This window comes from Thermobia domestica, chromosome 8 (assembly GCF_964235325.1).
Source record: "Thermobia domestica chromosome 8, izTheDome1.hap1.1, whole genome shotgun sequence".
NCBI classification, from domain to species: Eukaryota; Metazoa; Arthropoda; class Insecta; order Zygentoma; family Lepismatidae; genus Thermobia; species Thermobia domestica.
The window spans coordinates 262,903,690-262,925,097 of NC_137461.1; the positions used below are offsets into that span (position 1 = coordinate 262,903,690).

A 21,408-nucleotide genomic window follows, 5' to 3' on the forward strand; every position below is an offset into this window, starting at 1 on the left:
GGCTTAACAATTGACCCAAATAGACTATAAATCACTATAAATAAGCACCCCGAGCAATGAGAGGTGGAGATACTCACTTTAATCAAGCATCCTGTCAAAATAAGCACAGAAAGGTGTTTCAAATAGGTCTGTAACTTTCTCACAGTAATCCCTGTCAATTATAATATGTTCTTGGCTAGCTACAGAGCATTTCAAACCAGAAGACTTTTTGTAATTGTAATCACCATATTGGATTCGCCATTTTGAATTTTGTAATTTTGACGCCAGGTTCTAAATCAGCTGTCCTAATACCCCCCTGGTGGTATGTTTTCTTCTACATTAAATGACTGTTTTCTGTCTATGCTTGGAGACCACCCCTAACGTTCAAAGAGTGTTTTCTACCCCTAAACCCTCAAAAATCCTTGATAGATGACTGCTTTCAATTTTCAAGTTGCGTTAGAAGTCGAGTAGGTCGTTCAAAAAATGTTTCTTATTTTATTATGGAACTTTTTTCTTTTCTTTCTTTTTCTTTATTTATATTTTTAACTAGACCGCATAGTATGGAAGTCAAATAACCTTAAGCTGCATAATCGAAACTCTACTGTATGTATTTATAAACTCTGACATTTATTCATTTAATATATTTTTAAATGCAGCTTTCGAGACCAAATTAGGCAGTAATCATCAGCAATCTACAATAAACAGCAACAACAGTGGAAACGAATGAGGAAAGAAGACGAAACAATACCTATTTTAAAGTTCCAGTATTCGTCTTGTGAAAAACCTTGGGAAAACTTGAGTCAGGATGGCTGGACAAGGAATTTGAACCCAGCATGCGCGTCGACTACGTTTGTGCTTCGGGGCTCCGGCACCCACACAAGTAATCTTGTGGATGCGGCGAATGCACAAGATTTTTAGTTTGAACCCGGTCTTGAACCCGTTTCTCCTGCGTTTAAGTCAGCCGTGTTAGCGACTGAGCTAGGGCAACCCCTACTTATCCTTATAGTACCGGTATATTTTACTTTATCACAGCACAGTCCTTTATGACAATATTCATAAAAGATTTTAACTAAAATTAAATCAATCAAATAACGAGACTTCCCTGAAAACACATAGGCTAACATGTCCCGCCATTGTTATACACCCACATAATTTTTGGAAAGTCTGCGCTGTTGGAACCCAGGATCTCCCTGTTATGAACCTTAAACGCTAGGAGCTTTTATATTTTCGTATAAAAATGAATCACTCGAATACACTTCAGTTTTCCCCTTTTTGTCATCTTATTTTAATGACAATTTATACGATATTATCTCAAAGGGTCTTTCTCTAGTCACCGTTCTTCTACTTTTTCATCTTATCCAAAGGACAGGTACACGAACTAAGAAAATATCGAAGGAAGTTTAAAATGCCCATGCTCTTCAGTAGGGTTCGAACCCACGATCATAAAGACACAACTGAGGTATTGTGCCAGTACTAGTTCACCTAGTACTTTCGTCAGGTAAATAAATATAATATGTTATGTATCAATTTTATTTGCAACTGAGGAAAATTTATAGTTTTATTTCATATTTTTAGTAGTTATAGGTTGTCTCTTACCCTGCTTGGAGCTCTATACACATCTCTGCTGCTTATACTACCGGCAGCGGCAGATACAGCTGCTTCGGCCGCTGCCTGTTTGCTCCTAATGGCTGCTTTGAGCGTATTAGGAGCAGGAGTGTCCCTTCGTACGAGGCGCCTCGTTTGTCTTGGGGATAGAGATTTGGCTGACCTCGTCCTGTGGGACATCTTACTGGAACCTAGAAGAGTAAAAGCTGCTCGTTCGTCGGATTGCTCTGACGGACTCAAGCTTGGATCCTCTTCATCTTCTTCGGTGTTGTACGCCGAGTCCTTCCTACTCCTAGCTGCCGTCACGTTGAATCGAGGGCGAGAAAAGCTAGGCGCTGGCACTGAAGGGCGTCTGAAAAGAAAAAAATAAATCGCCTTAAAACACTCTGGTATAAAACAGTACCACTACGAATTTTGGAACATTTTAAATTAATTAAGCCCATTCATAATATGACAGAATAAAACAAAACAAAAATATATAGTAAAATGAATTTATTACCTTCGTCCTCTGTCTAAGATGGCCATTCCTAACTTAGTCTTATTTTTGTAAAATCTGCTTTTCTCATAAGATATACATACAGGTTATATACACTGTAAAAAAAATTCAAAGTAAAAATACAAAAAATGGTGGCAATCTGTTTGCCAATCGTTTGTGTAAATCAATTTACACCTATAAAGTAAAATTACTAATATGAAATGGGGTAAAATTACATTTTTATCAACAAAAATATCATACTTTCTTATTAATTTACTGTAAATTTGTAAAAGAAACCAACAAATTTTGTAATCTAAGGAAATGTATATCAACTTACAAAATGAAGGATAAATGATTTTACATTGCTAATTTAAAATTGGTAGGGCTGAATGGGTTTAATTCAAATACAATACTTTGAAATCGGACGAAGCCTTTAGACACAACCTGCAGATTAATTTACTGAAAACCAATAGGCTCTGTGCAGAGTCGTTTTTATCGTTGTATTAACAGCTTGGCTATCGCGTGATGCTAACTTCTGTATTTAGCAACAAGTAAATGAAGTTAACAAAGATTTATATTGAAAAAGGCCAATCTCAACTTTTCCCTCCGCAGGATTGTCCAAATACAATAGGATAAATCAATATAAAAAAATAATAGGACTGTCTTAAAGTGATTTCTCTTAAAGTGTTTGGACAACCCTGAAGAAAAGTCCTGGTTAGCCTTTTTCAATATAAATAGTTGTTAACTTCACTTATGTGTTACTAAATACTGAAGTTAGTAACACGCGTTAGTTAACTCTGACGCTAAAAACGACTCTGCACAGGGCTTAATGTGTCCAAAAATTACACGTGTATAAAATCTTAATTAAATGTGTATCTTGATGGTTAAATTAATTGATAAATAATTTTCAACAATAAGAAACGTCTTTACCAAACTAATTACGTAGTTTGTTTTTTCTGAAACAAGTCAACAGTTCAACAGACCTATGTGTTCATGTTGGTCTCAGTCAAATGTTTCGGCAACTAATAGAATGCAGAATCTGGGAGTAGATATCAATGTAGTTTTGTTAGACAGAAATACTCGTTGTTATTAGGGGAAAATATGCAAAAGACAAAATCAAAGAACCACAATAACAGCAATCAATGTAACCGTGAAACCACACTGCACAAAGTAAAATATATATATATAAATTGGCCCAGCAGGTAATTAACTTACATTGGATGCATGTAGCTGACGTCGTAAATAAATAGTTGTGCAATGAAGCCATGGGTTGTATATCTAATCTTAAAAGTCAACCTATGCCCTTCACTCCATTTCCATGATTTCCAGTTTTCCACACAAGAACAGGTGGAAAGAAACTGGATATCTTGTCCCTAACTGGGAGAGAATCTACTTTCAGGAGAAATACTCAGAATTGCAAAAGATAACTTGTATACGAATTTTACCGAAGATATTAGAAAAGAATTATTTCCTCCCCTCCCCCTCACTTCCAAGAAAAATCACTTGGCAGTTCTCACTTATTATCACAGCTTATTATACTAAAAAATGCTACAAAACAAACGAAATGAATACTTTTGAAACGAAAAGAACATAAATAATTAAAATTATCTGTTATTATCAGAATTCATTATACACAAATTCTTACAAGGCTCTCTATAATCTTTAATATAAATTAACTAGAAAGTTACAGTTTCGGGAGTATATCACTTCCTTCTTCAGACTAATTCTACAACTCCTGAAGTCTGAAGAAGGAAGTGATATACTTCCGAAACCGTAACATTTCTAGTTAATTTATAATAAAGATTATAGACAGCCTTGTAAGATGGACACAAGGCCTTTTTATCATAATTTATTATACTGATAAATAATAGCCTATGAAGGGAAGAAAATGGGTATTTCTAAAACAAAAAGCACCCGGGCAGTTGAAATTGTCTGTTTTTATCAGGAACTATTATGCTTAAGTAATATAATAGAAATGAAATGAATACTTTTAAAACAAGATTAATACAAATAATTGAAATTGTCTATCAAAGTCTATGCTGACAAATAATATAAAGCGAAGAAAATGGATATTTATAAAGCAAGTGACCAAAATATTCTTACCTTTTCTTTCTGGCACTTAAAATTGACGATGCTGCACTTGGGGGTCTTGACCTAAAATAATCTAAGCGTTTGAAGCTCTCGTGGTCCCCAACAGCTACGTAAAACTCTCCGTGTTTCAATTCTGAAGACGATTTTATTACTTCGCCTGTAGGTTTGCATAACCTAAGTGGAAAACATATTACAATTCAGAAAAATATAATTTTTATTTTTTTAAAAGATACAACAAAGATATAGAGATAGAGATAGATAGATAGATAGATAGATAGATAGATAGATAGATAGATAGATAGATAGATAGATAAATAGATAGATAGATAGAGAGAGAGAGAGAAAAAAAATAAAAATAATTCTTCAACTACGAGACCGATCTCGATAAATTTGCCATATACGAGTAGATTAGGTTCGGGCATGGGATGGTTTTTATTAGTTCACTTTGACGATGCAACTTAGAGGAGGGGGAGATATTTAAAAATGATCGAAAATTACCGATATTAGTGTGATGAACAGTGACACTTCCGATGCCGTTTAAATCCTCTAAATTCATCCCTTCCTGTCCAAAGTGAAACGTATTCTCCACATGCAATGAATGGTATTCTGTTAGTATCTTATATTAGAGTTGTTTGATATAAAAACTTGGTGCTTTATTAAAACGTATGCCCAATACAAATACCTAAGCTCACCAAATAAAAATGGAAGTATTCTTGTTTGTGATTGAAACATTAGAAAACGACTGAACAGTTTGAAATGAATATAGTTAGCACTTGGCTCGAACTGGGTTTTTATCATTTTATTTCTATTCAAATACGCATAAGAAAGAGGAAGAAGAGAAAAAGGTTCAAATATACCTAACTTTTCAAATATTTTCCATACACCAATTCTTTCCGTGCAAATTCTGAGAATTTTAGCTATTCCACGAATAAAACTAAATGACAACTAAAAAAAAATTAAGACATTCACTGGATACTTATCTCTGATAAATATTTCTTTAAAAATAAAAAGAAAGAAAGAAAGAATTGCAAGAGCTTTACTATGTTTTACACATTGTAAACCTAAACTTTTGCTTGAATGCCTCAAAGTTAGCCCTGAACGTAAGAGAAAAATGAAATGAAATTTTTGAGTTTTACGTCCCACGGTTATGCCGGTTAGGCTAAAGGAGACGGTGATGATGAGTAATGAATGAAATGGTGTAATGAAGAAAGGGGAGGAAAGGGAGAACCCCGAGAAAACCCACGCACACGGTGTTTGTCCACCACAAAGTTCACTTCGCGGAGGCTGGGATCGAACCCGGGACCCCAAGCACCAGAGGTGAACGCTTATCACTGAGCCACCGCGGCCCCCGTGAATGTAAGAGAATCTTACCTGATCTCACAAATCAAAGATTAATTTTCCCTCTTTATTTGCTAATGCTTTCATTCAAATCGGTTCGTGTCCATGAACTGATCGAGGATGACAATGACAGACGGTTGGAGCTTTGTGAATTTATTTTAAGGGAACATGAAAAAGACGAACTTTTAGTTCCGTAAATTGTACTTTTCTGATGAAGCTGTGTTCTACGTGAACGGAAGTATTCATCGGCACAACTGTCATTATTAGAGCCCGGATTTCGATGCACAAACAAACCCCGAGATATGCATGCAAATATGCACGAAAAATATAAAAAATATGCACTAAAATATGCATTAAAAATTTTAACATATGCACTGAAATATACACTAAGAAAATAAATTTTCAATTTCTTATAAAAATATCTCATCTTAATGATATGTCTTCTTTGAACAATTAACGTCTTCCTTAGGTTTTTTTCTGTGTTTATCAATGAGAAACGTTTTGTAGATTGAAAAGTTTCTTTCTATATCAGCCGAAGTTACTGATGCATGTGAAAAACACTAAATGTCTTCCGTGTTAGGTCCTCTTCCAATTCCATGTTTTCACCATTAAGTGTATTTGCAATGTCACAGATTGTTTTGTACCCGGGATTTTTACCTCATACTTGGCAAAGTTTATCTGACGGTATTTTCGCAACACTGTGAGTTTCACTGGACAAAGTCTGCGATAATTCGCCCATAACAAGGAGAGTGAATGCAGCAAGGCATTGTTACGACCTTCCAACTGTCTGATAATTCATGTATTCTCGAGAAGTGGTTGTGTGAATACTTAGGTTTGTTCTCAATGTCATTTGTAGAGAAACATTTTTGTAACATGTAAATAGTGGCTGCATCATCGGGATTTAGAGAGTTTACAATTGTCTTCACTTGATTTTAGTTTTCAGCATAACACAACACAGCCTCTACCCACGAGCCCCATCGGTTTACACTGGCTGCGGAGGTAGCGAAACATTTTTCGCAACTTCGCAAAAGATACATACGTGTAATATGCCATTACAGTCTAGTGATATTATGTTCTTAATAGGAGGGTGCCCGAAATTTTTTGCACCGACTGTACTTGACGTTTAACAAAAAAATTTCTGGATGTTCATATAATTCGTAATTTTATTTGTTATTCTATTTCAAATTAACATGGAAAAACTGTAAAAAAAAAATTCATTACGGATTATAGTTTTGGGAATCAATATCTTTATTTATATATTTTAAATTAGTTATAAGTCTTGTATATGGATATGTAAATGGATTATTACAATTCTTACGGTGTCAGTGCTATCTGAAAATATAGATCCACTATTGGACGGAACTTTCCAGATCAAATAACCAATCTAAAATTCGACAGAATTTTCAGGACCACCCTTCACCTCTCTTTTAGATACCTAGGTCCTTCTAAAATCTAGTTTGATCCAGATTTTACCAAATTTTATTCGTTTCAAAGCCCCACCGCCAAAATGCTTAGTTTTGATTGGCTGATAAACCCACGCTATGATATTAGGGCGCAATTATTCCATTCCATGCCGGAACGTCTCACTGACAACAGCCAGATTCGGATCTTCTCGATCATAAAGTTGGAAAAGCTGCAAACAAGGTAATATTTGGGAGTTTTTTAACATCTAAATTCTCTGGAAGTCTCGAGGAGCCATGAACTGTTAAATTTCATAGTAAAAACCGGACTGAAGAACTAAAATAGGAAGCATAACACGGTAACGCCATGTTGTACAGATATAGATAGTGGTGGACAGGTTCTGTGAAGTGCATCAGTTTGCGAGTTGTTTTCAGGGATCCACAAACAGTTTCGGAAAAGTAGTGTTTTCCCCTTAAAATACTTTTATCCTTAAAACTATTCCTGTTAGAGTTACGTTAGGCCTGCCCCACTGCCGTTTGTTTTCGTCTATGTAGTGGATGTGATTTCTTTTGTATTTATTCATTAGTAACATGGCGGTATTTAATTTCGTTGTAGTTAGAATAGTAATCACAATGCACGTGTAAATTTACAGTAAGGGCTCCTATCTGACTCCCAAATTGGGAGTACGGCTTCCAGCGGAATGAGTTGAACATGTAGTTTGTTCCGGGTTCCTGCCCCTTCAGGGCAGGGGTCCTATTGTTAGCTAATACTTCGATATGTCCCCTCAGGGCATTGTTTAAACAGGTTAAGTAAAGAATGTGATTTGGTAAATATAAGGGTCAGTTGGCCCTGTTCATTTCTTTCCTTTCGTTACTTTTCATAGAGCCGATTTAACATGGTAAAATATGAATGTTTTCTGTGTATATTTATTAGTATAACATGTATTAATGTAGTGTGTAGTATGAATGTGGCATGTATGTGTTCGTAATGTAGAAACATGTTCTAGTAGTAGTAATTGTGATAGTTAAGTGATGAAAGAGTGTGTGAGATTATTAAATATGGACAGTGTAGTATTTACTATGCGATAAATTTTTATTACTCCGTCATTAAGTGAACGTAATATAGTATAATAATTCCGTGTACAAGGTCACATTCAGTTGTTCAAGGGTTGATTATATCGTCGCTAGCCCTAGTGCCAAAAGTCAGTACTAACCGCCATTCTTCCGTCGAGGTACTTAGTGATTTAGTTTTCATGAAATTGACCTTTCTTTCCGAAATAAAACCTAGAAGGTATAATTCACAGCCCATATGAATGTACAGTTAGGTCAAGTGCCCCAAAATTAATATATTCTGAAAATTTCAACACTCTGCCTAGTCTAGAAATCGAAATACTTAAGTAAATAAACAATACGTAATTTTTTAACAGAAGTCGGGCGATATGATGCTAGTTCTTCGCTTTGAAATTATAATAAATGTTCATTTTTTCTTCGTGGCTGCAGAAGTTCATTGTTGCTGCAGAATTTCATAAACATTAAACATTATCGCAGATAATTCTATTTTCAGTGAACATACGTAGGATTTTTTTTTCTTTCTTCTTAATAAAGCTACCAGGTATTACATAGTATTGTGTGTGTGTGAAAGAGTCTTGAGTTCGAGTGAGGTTGTCGTGCGGTGATCGGAATGGGAAATGTTTGTAGTGATTATAGATTTTAAAGTGTTAGGATGAAATGCGTATATAGGCTGGGCGTAGATAGAGGAAACAGGGTGTTTGTAGAATATAGCGTCGTGGCAAATGAATATTAATATGAATATTAATAAGTATATGAATATTGTAATAAATGAATATAGAATATAGGACACCCATATAGTTAAATATATAGTAGCCCAGTGAATACTTCGCCGTGTGTTGATATATAGATATTGAATAGATACGTGTAACTACAAACATCTCAGGTTCTGACCCCTGCACCATAATATCACGCGGACCGGAGGGCGATATATAGTCAGACTACGGTAACACTTTGTAGTTTTATGTGTTATAATAATAATCAACCATAGTAATACCATCTGATAGAAGGGGTAGCATCATATAATCGCTGACTAGACATGTTGAATAATAAATTATGAAAAGACAGTAGTAGTTATACAACAGGGCTGTAGTGAATCATATCTTCTGGTCGGTTTTTAAAATAGAATATCCTGCTCCGTGAGATTTTTTTTTCTTTCCTTCACGTTACCTACTCGGGCTAGATTACAATGTTCATGGAGGCGACAGTTCGGACAGGGGTACAGAAGCAAAACAATTAATTATTGAAATTTATTTTCGCTTACCCGGATGTCAACCCCTAGTCCACTTAAGTATTTTCATTTCTTTTCTTAGTGTAATTAGATGAGGGAAATTAACGACATCCCAGACTGTGGCATGTCTGCGCAGGGTAGCTATCGGTGATGTTTTGGTAATTGAAATCACCGATCCAAAATTCAGTTTATTTAATTTTTTTTTTATTTTGGCAAATCACTAATTAGGGATATCTTAGCTATTACTCTAGTTTCATTACTGTCCTTGAACCTTCTTAGTTCTTCTGAGGGGTCGAATGTTTTTTTTTCTTACTTAGAGATTTCAAAATTGGGGACGCAGTTACCTGGTCCCTTCCCCCTCTCCCTTTTATCCTGCTGGTCTGGGCCGGATACGGGGATCGGATTTCAATCTTACAAGCAAATTCTTGTGGGATTGGGATCTGATGGACACAGAACTTGCATCCTTGGCAGCAGGGACTCCCTCCTAGTTTACGTATTTAAGTAAACCACCCTCTTTCGGCATATGTGAATAATTTTGGGCTATGAGTTGTTTATATATATATATATTTAAATTCGATCACTCTTCTGTGTAGTGAGTAGTACTTTAATCTTTCTCCTTTCGTTGGCGCCACTTTCTCTCTCTTGTCTCTTTCTTCCTTCTTACTTCAAGTTTCTTTTTTAATTTTTTCAACCTTCCCCCCCCCCCAAGATTTTGAACTTGTTACTTACGATTTATTTAACGTACAACTCTGATCTGAAATTACCAGCTGAGACGTTGCAAGACACGATTCATGGATAAAGTAGATAGTGATTGGGTCCTCCATCACATTTTGACCTATCGCTGAAATGAACAAAGACTTAGTATTTGACGACAATTCGATTACGTTCTTTCACCGTCGTTCCTCTTAAGTTTTTTTTTTTTTTTTTTTTTTTGTAATCCGTTGGTCACTTTCCTTTCTGTTTTGGTTTTCGATTACTTTGTAGTTAACCTGGGCCCAGAAATTGTATTTTAGGTTATCTAGTTATATCTTTAGAAATGCTCTGTGTTACGTGCCTGCCTTCCAAAGTTTTTTTTTCTTCATGATTTAAACACGAATTGATTATATAAAAGTGAAAAATTTATAGATGCGCGGTATCAAGTAAAAATCAATTTTCCTTTTCATATGTAATGTCGGAAGTCATTTGTTTTTGGACAATGTTTGCAACCTTGAAAAATTTTATTGTTGGGGGTGATTAATTTAAATGTGTGCGCATTTATTGAATATAAATATATATATATATATAGAGAGAGAGAGAGAAATGAATACGTCGAGATGTATATGTAATTAGTATGTGAATATGATTTTAAGGTAAAAGTATGATATTAAATGTATTATGAATATATGTAAGAGCGCTCGTGTCTGTCCCCCCTTAACGTGTATTGGTTGCTATAGTTTGCCAGTGAGTTTTCCGACGAATTTGAGAATGTAGATTTTGTCATGAATACCGCCGTGCACTTAAGTAATTTTCCTTTTCTGTTGAATAAATGTAAATGATACCTTATGTAATTCTGTAATGGCATGTATTGGAAAGTAACGGCAGGTCTAAACGTAACCCACAACATAACGAATATTATCCCTGAACTACCAACCAAAAACCATTGTGGAAAGTGTACCTTGAATCCTTCTCACCTGCATATGTATCCTGTGACTTGACCAGTTTTTTTTTTTATCCTCAATTTAAACCTTCATACTCCGTACACCTGCGGGAGATCGGTTTTAAAATCCGAATCATATACAAATATATACGAAATTGATCCTAAGGAAAGGCCTCATAACGTGTCCCAGTGTTGCATAAATAACTTAAAACTATTCAATTAATAAGTCTGGAAATGGACCGTCTAAGAGGAGAAACGTCCTCTAGCGATAGTGATTTTTCGAAATCCCCGGATGGGTATAAAACGTCGCAGTGTGCGATTGCAGATATAAACTGTTAAAAGTTATAAACCAAGTATAGACGATGAATGGTTTTGTAAACCAAAATATATATATATATATATATATATATATATATATATATATATATATATATATATATATATATATAGATATAGATATAGATATAGATATAGATATAGATATATATAAACACGAACGACGTTAAATGGAACGAAATGTTCTGGACACTATGAGTAGTGCGTGATCTGTGATTTGAACGCTCAAAATCATTAATATTTTATTACCTGATGTGAGGTAGAGACTCATATAAGTTCTGATACACCAAAAAGTTCTTTTTTTTCTCTTTTCTTTCCGCTTTGTCAATTTTTTTTCAAGTGAAATAAGTGTCTTTTTGCGTATGTCGCAAATCATAATTTTGATTTAGCATGCCTAAGATACAATATATGTAATTATTTTTTATTTGTCAAGATGATTGAATATATAAAAATTTACTAGAATATAACACTATGTACTCTATTAATATATAACCAATAACTTGTGCTTTTAATATTTTCTTCATAATTCTTTGTTTGTCTTTTCTTTTCACTATGGATGTAATAAATTATTTGTATCTTTGTAGTTAGTTGGTTTCCTTTAACCATATATACACTGTCCTGAGTGAGTGAGCGTGTGAATGCATGATAGATTTAATATAAGTAATTTTAGTGATATCATTTGTTGTATTAACATCTATAATATATGTGTCGTGTTTTAATATATGTGTTAAGGTAAATAACCTAGGTCATGAAGGACCGCTACTAATGGTTTAAATCGGCTCTAGGAGTGAAACAAAAATAGCAGGATGAGCCTAAATACGACATCTTTCTTCCAGGAAGTTGAGACTCCTATTGATACGATACATAAATTTATATTGAGTTGATAAGTTTGATTTTTTTTTCCTTGGCTAATTCATATGTGTGGTCGATCCTAGAGAACAGAGTCCAGATGCTGGATGGTAATCAATTACCGGTTGGAATAACAGTACAAAGAATTAAATTTCACTTTTCTCATTCCCAGGTCTAGGTCTGGGCAACCCCATGATCGTGGTGCCTGGAGCTAGGTCTGGGTGGTATGAGGGAACATGTGTCTATTTCGAAGCATTCCAAAATTGATTAGTCGTTAATAACATTTAGAATGATTCATCTTTCAACGACTTTTCCGACCTTTTACTATATTTCCGGAATTATCCAGTAATCTGTTTCTTATTAAAATACCCTATTTCTTTTCTTTCTTCTTTTCCTACCTCCTTCTTTTACCCTTCTACTTTCTTCTCTTTCTTTTCTATTTCTGAATGAAAGAAAACGGAGTCATGACAGAGTAGTCGCTATTTGCACGGTCAATAAGTTGTTTAGATGAGTTTTCTTCGGGAGTCCGATATGGAATAATCAACAATAACAAGAAAGTTTATTGAAATTTACTGTATTGGAAAATAATCATGACTTCAATTAGTAGATGATGTTTCGTAAATCGTCCTCGTTAAAGAGAATTAATTTTAGCGACTCCTCTCCTCTACATTAGCTCTTTTTATCGTCGTTTATTTTTGTTTTCTTTCAATATTGGCTAACCGTGACAGGATCTGTTGCCCTGGAAACGGCGGTTTCTATGGCAACGGACTAACGTTTTTTCTTTCATACGCGCGATGGAGCTTTCACAAATACTTTTCTTATATTTGATACAAGCGGGTCTACTTTCGGATATTAACATCTGATTGTTTCTGCTACGCGATGAAGACTGTGTCCAAGACAAGTCAGGTGGATTAATTTGGGATACAACACTTTATTCTATTATTCTTTACATCATTTAATTCTACATCTACGTTTACAAAGTGATTTTGTTCACTTTAAATATAACCTACTTGCTTGTAATATACTCTGAAATATGGAGCAATAAAATTCAGAAATATGAAGTATCCTGCAAAGTTTACGAAATATGCATGCACATCGAAATTCATCAAAATATGCATTTATATGCGCTATGATATGCATCTCAAACGAATCCTTACAAGTTCGTCGGAAAGAAAAAAAAAATTTCCATACGTTTCTGCATGTTACTGTAAATATACATTTTGCATATAAATCCGGGCTGTAGTCATTATTATGCTATACAGAAAATAATCGATTTATTGAAGAGATATGTTTAAAATGTGGATTAGATACTGATTGGATAGAGAATACTGTTAGAATTCGAATGTTAGAGAAAACTATTTATGTTGATCGGTATTGTGAAATTCTTTGTGAACTTACAGTGTCGGGTGTGCAAAGTGATAAACATGAAAATTGCTTAGATATGGCATCAGGATGGTGCACCTTCCCACTATTGGAAATTTCGAATCGCAAATTATCAAACAGGTAAATGGGAAGAAGAGAACCGTCAGGATATGCATCACAGTTCTCCGATCTGACAGTCTGTGACTATAATCTGTGTAGTTATTTGAAGGAATACGTTTACTCCCGGAAACCGGGGATGCTGTTACACTGACTAAAGTGACTGAGAAACAAATTCGTGTACCTCCAGTGGTCATGTATCGTAAAGCAATAAGTAACTTTCCAAAATCTTGCCAGTTATGCAGCCTGCATTTAAATGATGAGTAGTGCGAGGCAGCAAACTGAGTCTGGTTGACATTATGTATTATTATCTAATTTAAGAACTGGTCCTTCCTACGAGGCTATCTCACTTCCGTTAGCCGTCATGATACATCCAACGTCTAACAATATTTCTGACTGAACTTCCTGAAGAATTGTTCGAGTTTTATCAGAATTACCTCAAACCTCGAACGGTAGGGAAGAAAACACATCTCAATAGTTATGACAATCAGCAAGAAGCTAACGAGAACTGCAGGCAATAATAATAATAATAATAATAATAATAATAATAATAATAATAATAATAATAATAATAATAATAATAATAATAAAATAATAATAATAATAATTTTATCTTTCTTGATATAAATGACACCGCAGCCCTAGAGGCATTAATTGGTCACATTGAAATAAATATATAAATTGAAAAATCATACAAGAATATATGACAAAAAAGATTAAAAAATATTTAAAGACAACATAATAATTATTCATACAATATGGAACTTATATATTAACTACAATAATAATAATAATAATAATAATAATAATAATAATAATAATAATAATAATAATAATAATAATAATAATAATAATAATAATAATAATAAGGAATATATAAATATATAAATGATGTCAATGTGTCATGCAAATTTGATATAACTCATGATAATATTGTAATAACTGATTGTAAACAATTGTTATTCTTATAACCACTTTGTGGTTTTTATAAAAGGAGTGTCGCAGTCATTAGCCATGTCGACTATTGCACTAAAATTGTTATAAATTAGTAAAATTGTATTAAACAAAATTAGTTTCCACCTACATTGTCGTGGTTACAAACTAAGCTGTAACCAAAATGGTGCAGGTATACAACCCCATGTTAAATCAGATGGTTATACAGTTAAATTATTGTGAATATGAGAAATAATGATGCCAGGGATGTCATACTTATTTAAATTTGTAACCAAAATAAACAAATCTAAAAAAAACACTTGTATTAAACAAAACATAGTATTAAATTGGAGTTCGAGACAGTTCTTTCTGACTGCATCTTGCCTCGAACTCTCCATTGTAAACTACTGGCTGATTCTTTTATAAAAGGAGTGTCGCAGTCATTAGCCATGTCGACTATTGCACTATAAATGTTATAAATTAGTAAAATTGTATTAAACAAAATTAGTTTCCACCTACATTGTCGTGGTTACAAACTAAGCTGTAACCAAAATGGTGCAGGTATACAACCCCATGTTAAATCAGATGGTTATACAGTTAAATTATTGTGAATATGAGAAATAATGATGCCAGGGATGTCATACTTATTTAAATTTGTAACTAAAATAAACAAATCTAAAAAAAAACACTTGTATTAAACAAAACATAGTATTAAATTGGAGTTCGAGACAGTTCTTTCTGACTCCATCTTGCCTCGAACTCTCCATTGTAAACTACTGGCTGATTCTTTTATAAAAGGAGTGTCGCAGTCATTAGCCATGTCGACTATTGCACTAAAATTGTTATAAATTAGTAAAATTGTATTAAACAAAATTAGTTTCCACCTACATTGTCGTGGTTACAAACTAAGCTGTAACCAAAATGGTGCAGGTATACAACCCCATGTTAAATCAGATGGTTATACAGTTAAATTATTGTGAATATGAGAAATAATGATGCCAGGGATGTCATAATTATTTAAATTTGTAACCAAAATAAACAAATCTAAAAAAAACACTTGTATTAAACAAAACATAGTATTAAATTGGAGTTCGAGACAGTTCTTTCTGACTGCATCTTGCCTCGAACTCTCCATTGTAAACTACTGGCTGATTCTTTTATAAAAGGAGTGTCGCAGTCATTAGCCATGTCGACTATTGCACTAAAATTGTTATAAATTAGTAAAATTGTATTAAACAAAATTAGTTTCCACCTACATTGTCGTGGTTACAAACTAAGCTGTAACCAAAATGGTGCCGGTATACAACCCCATGTTAAATCAGATGGTTATACAGTTAAATTATTGTGAATATGAGAAATAATGATGCCAGGGATGTCATACTTATTTTAATTTGTAACTAAAATAAACAAATCTAAAAAAAACACTTGTATTAAACAAAACATAGTATTAAATTGGAGTTCGAGACAGTTCTTTCTGACTGCATCTTGCCTCGAACTCTCCATTGTAAACTACTGGCTGATTCTTTTATAAAAGGAGTGTCGCAGTCATTAGCCATGTCGACTATTGCACTAAAATTGTTATAAATTAGTAAAATTGTATTAAACAAAATTAGTTTCCACCTACATTGTCGTGGTTACAAACTAAGCTGTAACCAAAATGGTGCAGGTATACAACCCCATGTTAAATCAGATGGTTATACAGTTAAATTATTGTGAATATGAGAAATAATGATGCCAGGGATGTCATACTTATTTAAATTTGTAACTAAAATAAACAAATCTAAAAAAAAACACTTGTATTAAACAAAACATAGTATTAAATTGGAGTTCGAGACAGTTCTTTCTGACTGCATCTTGCCTCGAACTCTCCATTGTAAACTACTGGCTGATTCTTTTATAAAAGGAGTGTCGCAGTCATTAGCCATGTCGACTATTGCACTAAAATTGTTATAAATTAGTAAAATTGTATTAAACAAAATTAGTTTCCACCTACATTGTCGTGGTTACAAACTAAGCTGTAACCAAAATGGTGCAGGTATACAACCCCATGTTAAATCAGATGGTTATACAGTTAAATTATTGTGAATATGAGAAATAATGATGCCAGGAATGTCATACTTATTTAAATTTGTAACTAAAATAAACAAATCTAAAAAAAACACTTGTATTAAACAAAACATAGTATTAAATTGGAGTTCGAGACAGTTCTTTCTGACTGCATCTTGCCTCGAACTCTCCATTGTAAACTACTGGCTGATTCTTTTATAAAAGGAGTGTCGCAGTCATTAGCCATGTCGACTATTGCACTAAAATTGTTATAAATTAGTAAAATTGTATTAAACAAAATTAGTTTCCACCTACATTGTCGTGGTTACAAACTAAGCTGTAACCAAAATGGTGCAGGTATACAACCCCATGTTAAATCAGATGGTTATACAGTTAAATTATTGTGAATATGAGAAATAATGATGCCAGGGATGTCATACTTATTTAAATTTGTAACCAAAATAAACAAATCTAAAAAAAACACTTGCATTAAACAAAACATAGTATTAAATTGGAGTTCGAGACAGTTCTTTCTGACTGCATCTTGCCTCGAACTCTCTATTGTAAACTACTGGCTGATTCTTTTATAAAAGGAGTGTCGCAGTCATTAGCCATGTCGACTATTGCACTAAAATTGTTATAAATTAGTAAAATTGTATTAAACAAAATTAGTTTCCACCTACATTGTCGTGGTTACAAACTAAGCTGTAACCAAAATGGTGCAGGTATACAACCCCATGTTAAATCAGATGGTTATACAGTTAAATTATTGTGAATATGAGAAATAATGATGCCAGGGATGTCATACTTATTTAAATTTGTAACTAAAATAAACAAATCTAAAAAAAACACTTGTATTAAACAAAACATAGTATTAAATTGGAGTTCGAGACAGTTCTTTCTCACTGCATCTTGCCTCGAACTCTCCATTGTTAACTACTGGCTGATTCTTTTATAAAAGGAGTGTCGCAGTCATTAGCCATGTCGACTATTGCACTAAAATTGTTATAAATTAGTAAAATTGTATTAAACAAAATTAGTTTCCACCTACATTGTCGTGGTTACAAACTAAGCTGTAACCAAAATGGTGCAGGTATACAACCCCATGTTAAATCAGATGGTTATGCAGTTAAATTATTGTGAATATGAGAAATAATGATGCCAGGGATGTCATACTTATTTAAATTTGTAACTAAAATAAACAAATCTAAAAAAAAACACTTGTATTAAACAAAACATAGTATTAAATTGGAGTTCGAGACAGTTCTTTCTGACTGCATCTTGCCTCGAACTCTCCATTGTAAACTACTGGCTGATTCTTTTATAAAAGGAGTGTCGCAGTCATTAGCCATGTCGACTATTGCACTAAAATTGTTATAAATTAGTAAAATTGTATTAAACAAAATTAGTTTCCACCTACATTGTCGTGGTTACAAACTAAGCTGTAACCAAAATGGTGCAGGTATACAACCCCATGTTAAATCAGATGGTTATACAGTTAAATTATTGTGAATATGAGAAATAATGATGCCAGGGATGTCATACTTATTTAAATTTGTAACTAAAATAAACAAATCTAAAAAAAACACTTGTATTAAACAAAACATAGTATTAAATTGGAGTTCGAGACAGTTCTTTCTGACTGCATCTTGCCTCGAACTCTCCATTGTAAACTACTGGCTGATTCTTTTATAAAAGGAGTGTCGCAGTCATTAGCCATGTCGACTATTGCACTAAAATTGTTATAAATTAGTAAAATTGTATTAAACAAAATTAGTTTCCACCTACATTGTCGTGGTTACAAACTAAGCTGTAACCAAAATGGTGCAGGTATACAACCCCATGTTAAATCAGATGGTTATACAGTTAAATTATTGTGAATATGAGAAATAATGATGCCAGGGATGTCATACTTATTTAAATTTGTAACTAAAATAAACAAATCTAAAAAAACACTTGTATTAAACAAAACATAGTATTAAATTGGAGTTCGAGACAGTTCTTTCTGACTGCATCTTGCCTCGAACTCTCCATTGTAAACTACTGGCTGATTCTTTTATAAAAGGAGTGTCGCAGTCATTAGCCATGTCGACTATTGCACTAAAATTGTTATAAATTAGTAAAATTGTATTAAACAAAATTAGTTTCCACCTACATTGTCGTGGTTACAAACTAAGCTGTAACCAAAATGGTGCAGGTATACAACCCCATGTTAAATCAGATGGTTATACAGTTAAATTATTGTGAATATGAGAAATAATGATGCCAGGGATGTCATACTTATTTAAATTTGTAACCAAAATAAACAAATCTAAAAAAAACACTTGTATTAAACAAAACATAGTATTAAATTGGAGTTCGAGACAGTTCTTTCTGACTGCATCTTGCCTCGAACTCTCCATTGTAAACTACTGGCTGATTCTTTTATAAAAGGAGTGTCGCAGTCATTAGCCATGTCGACTATTGCACTAAAATTGTTATAAATTAGTAAAATTGTATTAAACAAAATTAGTTTCCACCTACATTGTCGTGGTTACAAACTAAGCTGTAACCAAAATGGTGCAGGTATACAACCCCATGTTAAATCAGATGGTTATACAGTTAAATTATTGTGAATATGAGAAATAATGATGCCAGGGATGTCATACTTATTTAAATTTGTAACTAAAATAAACAAATCTAAAAAAAAACACTTGTATTAAACAAAACATAGTATTAAATTGGAGTTCGAGACAGTTCTTTCTGACTGCATCTTGCCTCGAACTCTCCATTGTTAACTACTGGCTGATTCTTTTATAAAAGGAGTGTCGCAGTCATTAGCCATGTCGACTATTGCACTAAAATTGTTATAAATTAGTAAAATTGTATTAAACAAAATTAGTTTCCACCTACATTGTCGTGGTTACAAACTAAGCTGTAACCAAAATGGTGCAGGTATACAACCCCATGTTAAATCAGATGGTTATGCAGTTAAATTATTGTGAATATGAGAAATAATGATGCCAGGGATGTCATACTTATTTAAATTTGTAACTAAAATAAACAAATCTAAAAAAAACACTTGTATTAAACAAAACATAGTATTAAATTGGAGTTCGAGACAGTTCTTTCTGACTCCATCTTGCCTCGAACTCTCCATTGTAAACTACTGGCTGATTCTTTTATAAAAGGAGTGTCGCAGTCATTAGCCATGTCGACTATTGCACTAAAATTGTTATAAATTAGTAAAATTGTATTAAACAAAATTAGTTTCCACCTACATTGTCGTGGTTACAAACTAAGCTGTAACCAAAATGGTGCAGGTATACAACCCCATGTTAAATCAGATGGTTATACAGTTAAATTATTGTGAATATGAGAAATAATGATGCCAGGGATGTCATACTTATTTAAATTTGTAACTAAAATAAACAAATCTAAAAAAAAAACACTTGTATTAAACAAAACATAGTATTAAATTGGAGTTCGAGACAGTTCTTTCTGACTGCATCTTGCCTCGAACTCTCCATTGTAAACTACTGGCTGATTCTTTTATAAAAGGAGTGTCGCAGTCATTAGCCATGTCGACTATTGCACTAAAATTGTTATAAATTAGTAAAATTGTATTAAACAAAATTAGTTTCCACCTACATTGTCGTGGTTACAAACTAAGCTGTAACCAAAATGGTGCAGGTATACAACCCCATGTTAAATCAGATGGTTATACAGTTAAATTATTGTGAATATGAGAAATAATGATGCCAGGGATGTCATACTTATTTAAATTTGTAACCAAAATAAACAAATCTAAAAAAAACACTTGTATTAAACAAAACATAGTATTAAATTGGAGTTCGAGACAGTTCTTTCTGACTCCATCTTGCCTCGAACTCTCCATTGTAAACTACTGGCTGATTCTTTTGCAGCAGATTCTGCAAGGGTTTTCCAAACAGTTCCCAACAATGATGTTAACACTTTGTTGTCATTCAATATCTTTTGTATTAGAAAAACACCTGCAACTATGACTGGCCATGCTTTAGAAGCTTAAATCACTGACAATCAAATAGGCCTGGAAGGATATTGATGTATCCTTCCTTTGCACTTTTGTGGCTTCTTTGTTTAATTGGACGCTTAATGTTAGTATTAATCCTGTGTGTTAAATCCTGTGTTCATCCTGATGTAGAAATTGTATTTCTAAATCTAAGGGTGATTGTATCAATGTTTTTATACCTATACATTTATAATACTTTTTCAGGAGTACTTCTGGGCTTCAATTTGGGTCCCTGCTGTTTCTTTTGTTCATTATTGATATATTTGAGAATATGTAAATATTTGTTGTATGGTGATGATATTAACATTTTCTACTGGATTGTTTCAACCTAGGTTCATGTAATTCTATAGAACAATATTAATACTATAGTACATTGGTCCGAAATGAATTCTTTGCCTTTGAATTTTACTAAAATTCGAGCGATATATTATCCAAATTTCTGTTCTCAAGGCACTGAATTTGTTACTTAAGTGAATGGTCTTGGACTTATCTTGGATATTAAATTACTGTTCCAGAAATATTTCTAGGTGATAACATCGAAAGACCAGAAAAACTTAGTTTTGATAAAATAGTTGTGCAGAAATTTTAATAATAAGTGTAAAATACTTTATTTCTGCAACGTATGATCCCACTTGGTATATGGAATCGCATTTGGAACTGTGAACCAAAATATTTTTCAAATTGTGCAGAATCAATTCAAAATAACTCGAAGCATGGCTAAGATGGATATTGAAGTAGTTAAATTATATGGGTTTAACCAACATATGCAAGGATTTGAACTATTATCTCTGTTTAACAGACGTTATCTTTTTTTAATTATTTGATTCTTTTATAGTATTCTTCTTGAAGGATTTTACCTGGATAAATATATTTCGAAAGAGCTCCTTATTATCAATCTAAGATTTTCTTGTA

General features: G+C 33.2%; 1 protein-coding gene across 3 annotated transcripts in view; it reads right to left on the minus strand.

Moving 5' to 3' along the window:
- The window catches only part of LOC145693594 (doublecortin domain-containing protein 2-like), a 230,325-nt gene that overhangs the window by 55,043 nt on the left and 153,874 nt on the right, over positions 1-21,408 (minus strand). For all 3 annotated transcript variants that reach the window (XM_081769719.1, XM_081769721.1, XM_081769720.1), the window contains exons 4-5: positions 4,163-4,324; positions 1,576-1,936 (exon numbers count right to left, since the gene is read on the minus strand). In XM_081769719.1, coding sequence (XP_081625845.1) covers positions 1,576-1,936; positions 4,163-4,324 — 523 coding nt within the window. The remainder of the gene's footprint in view (positions 1-1,575; positions 1,937-4,162; positions 4,325-21,408) is intronic.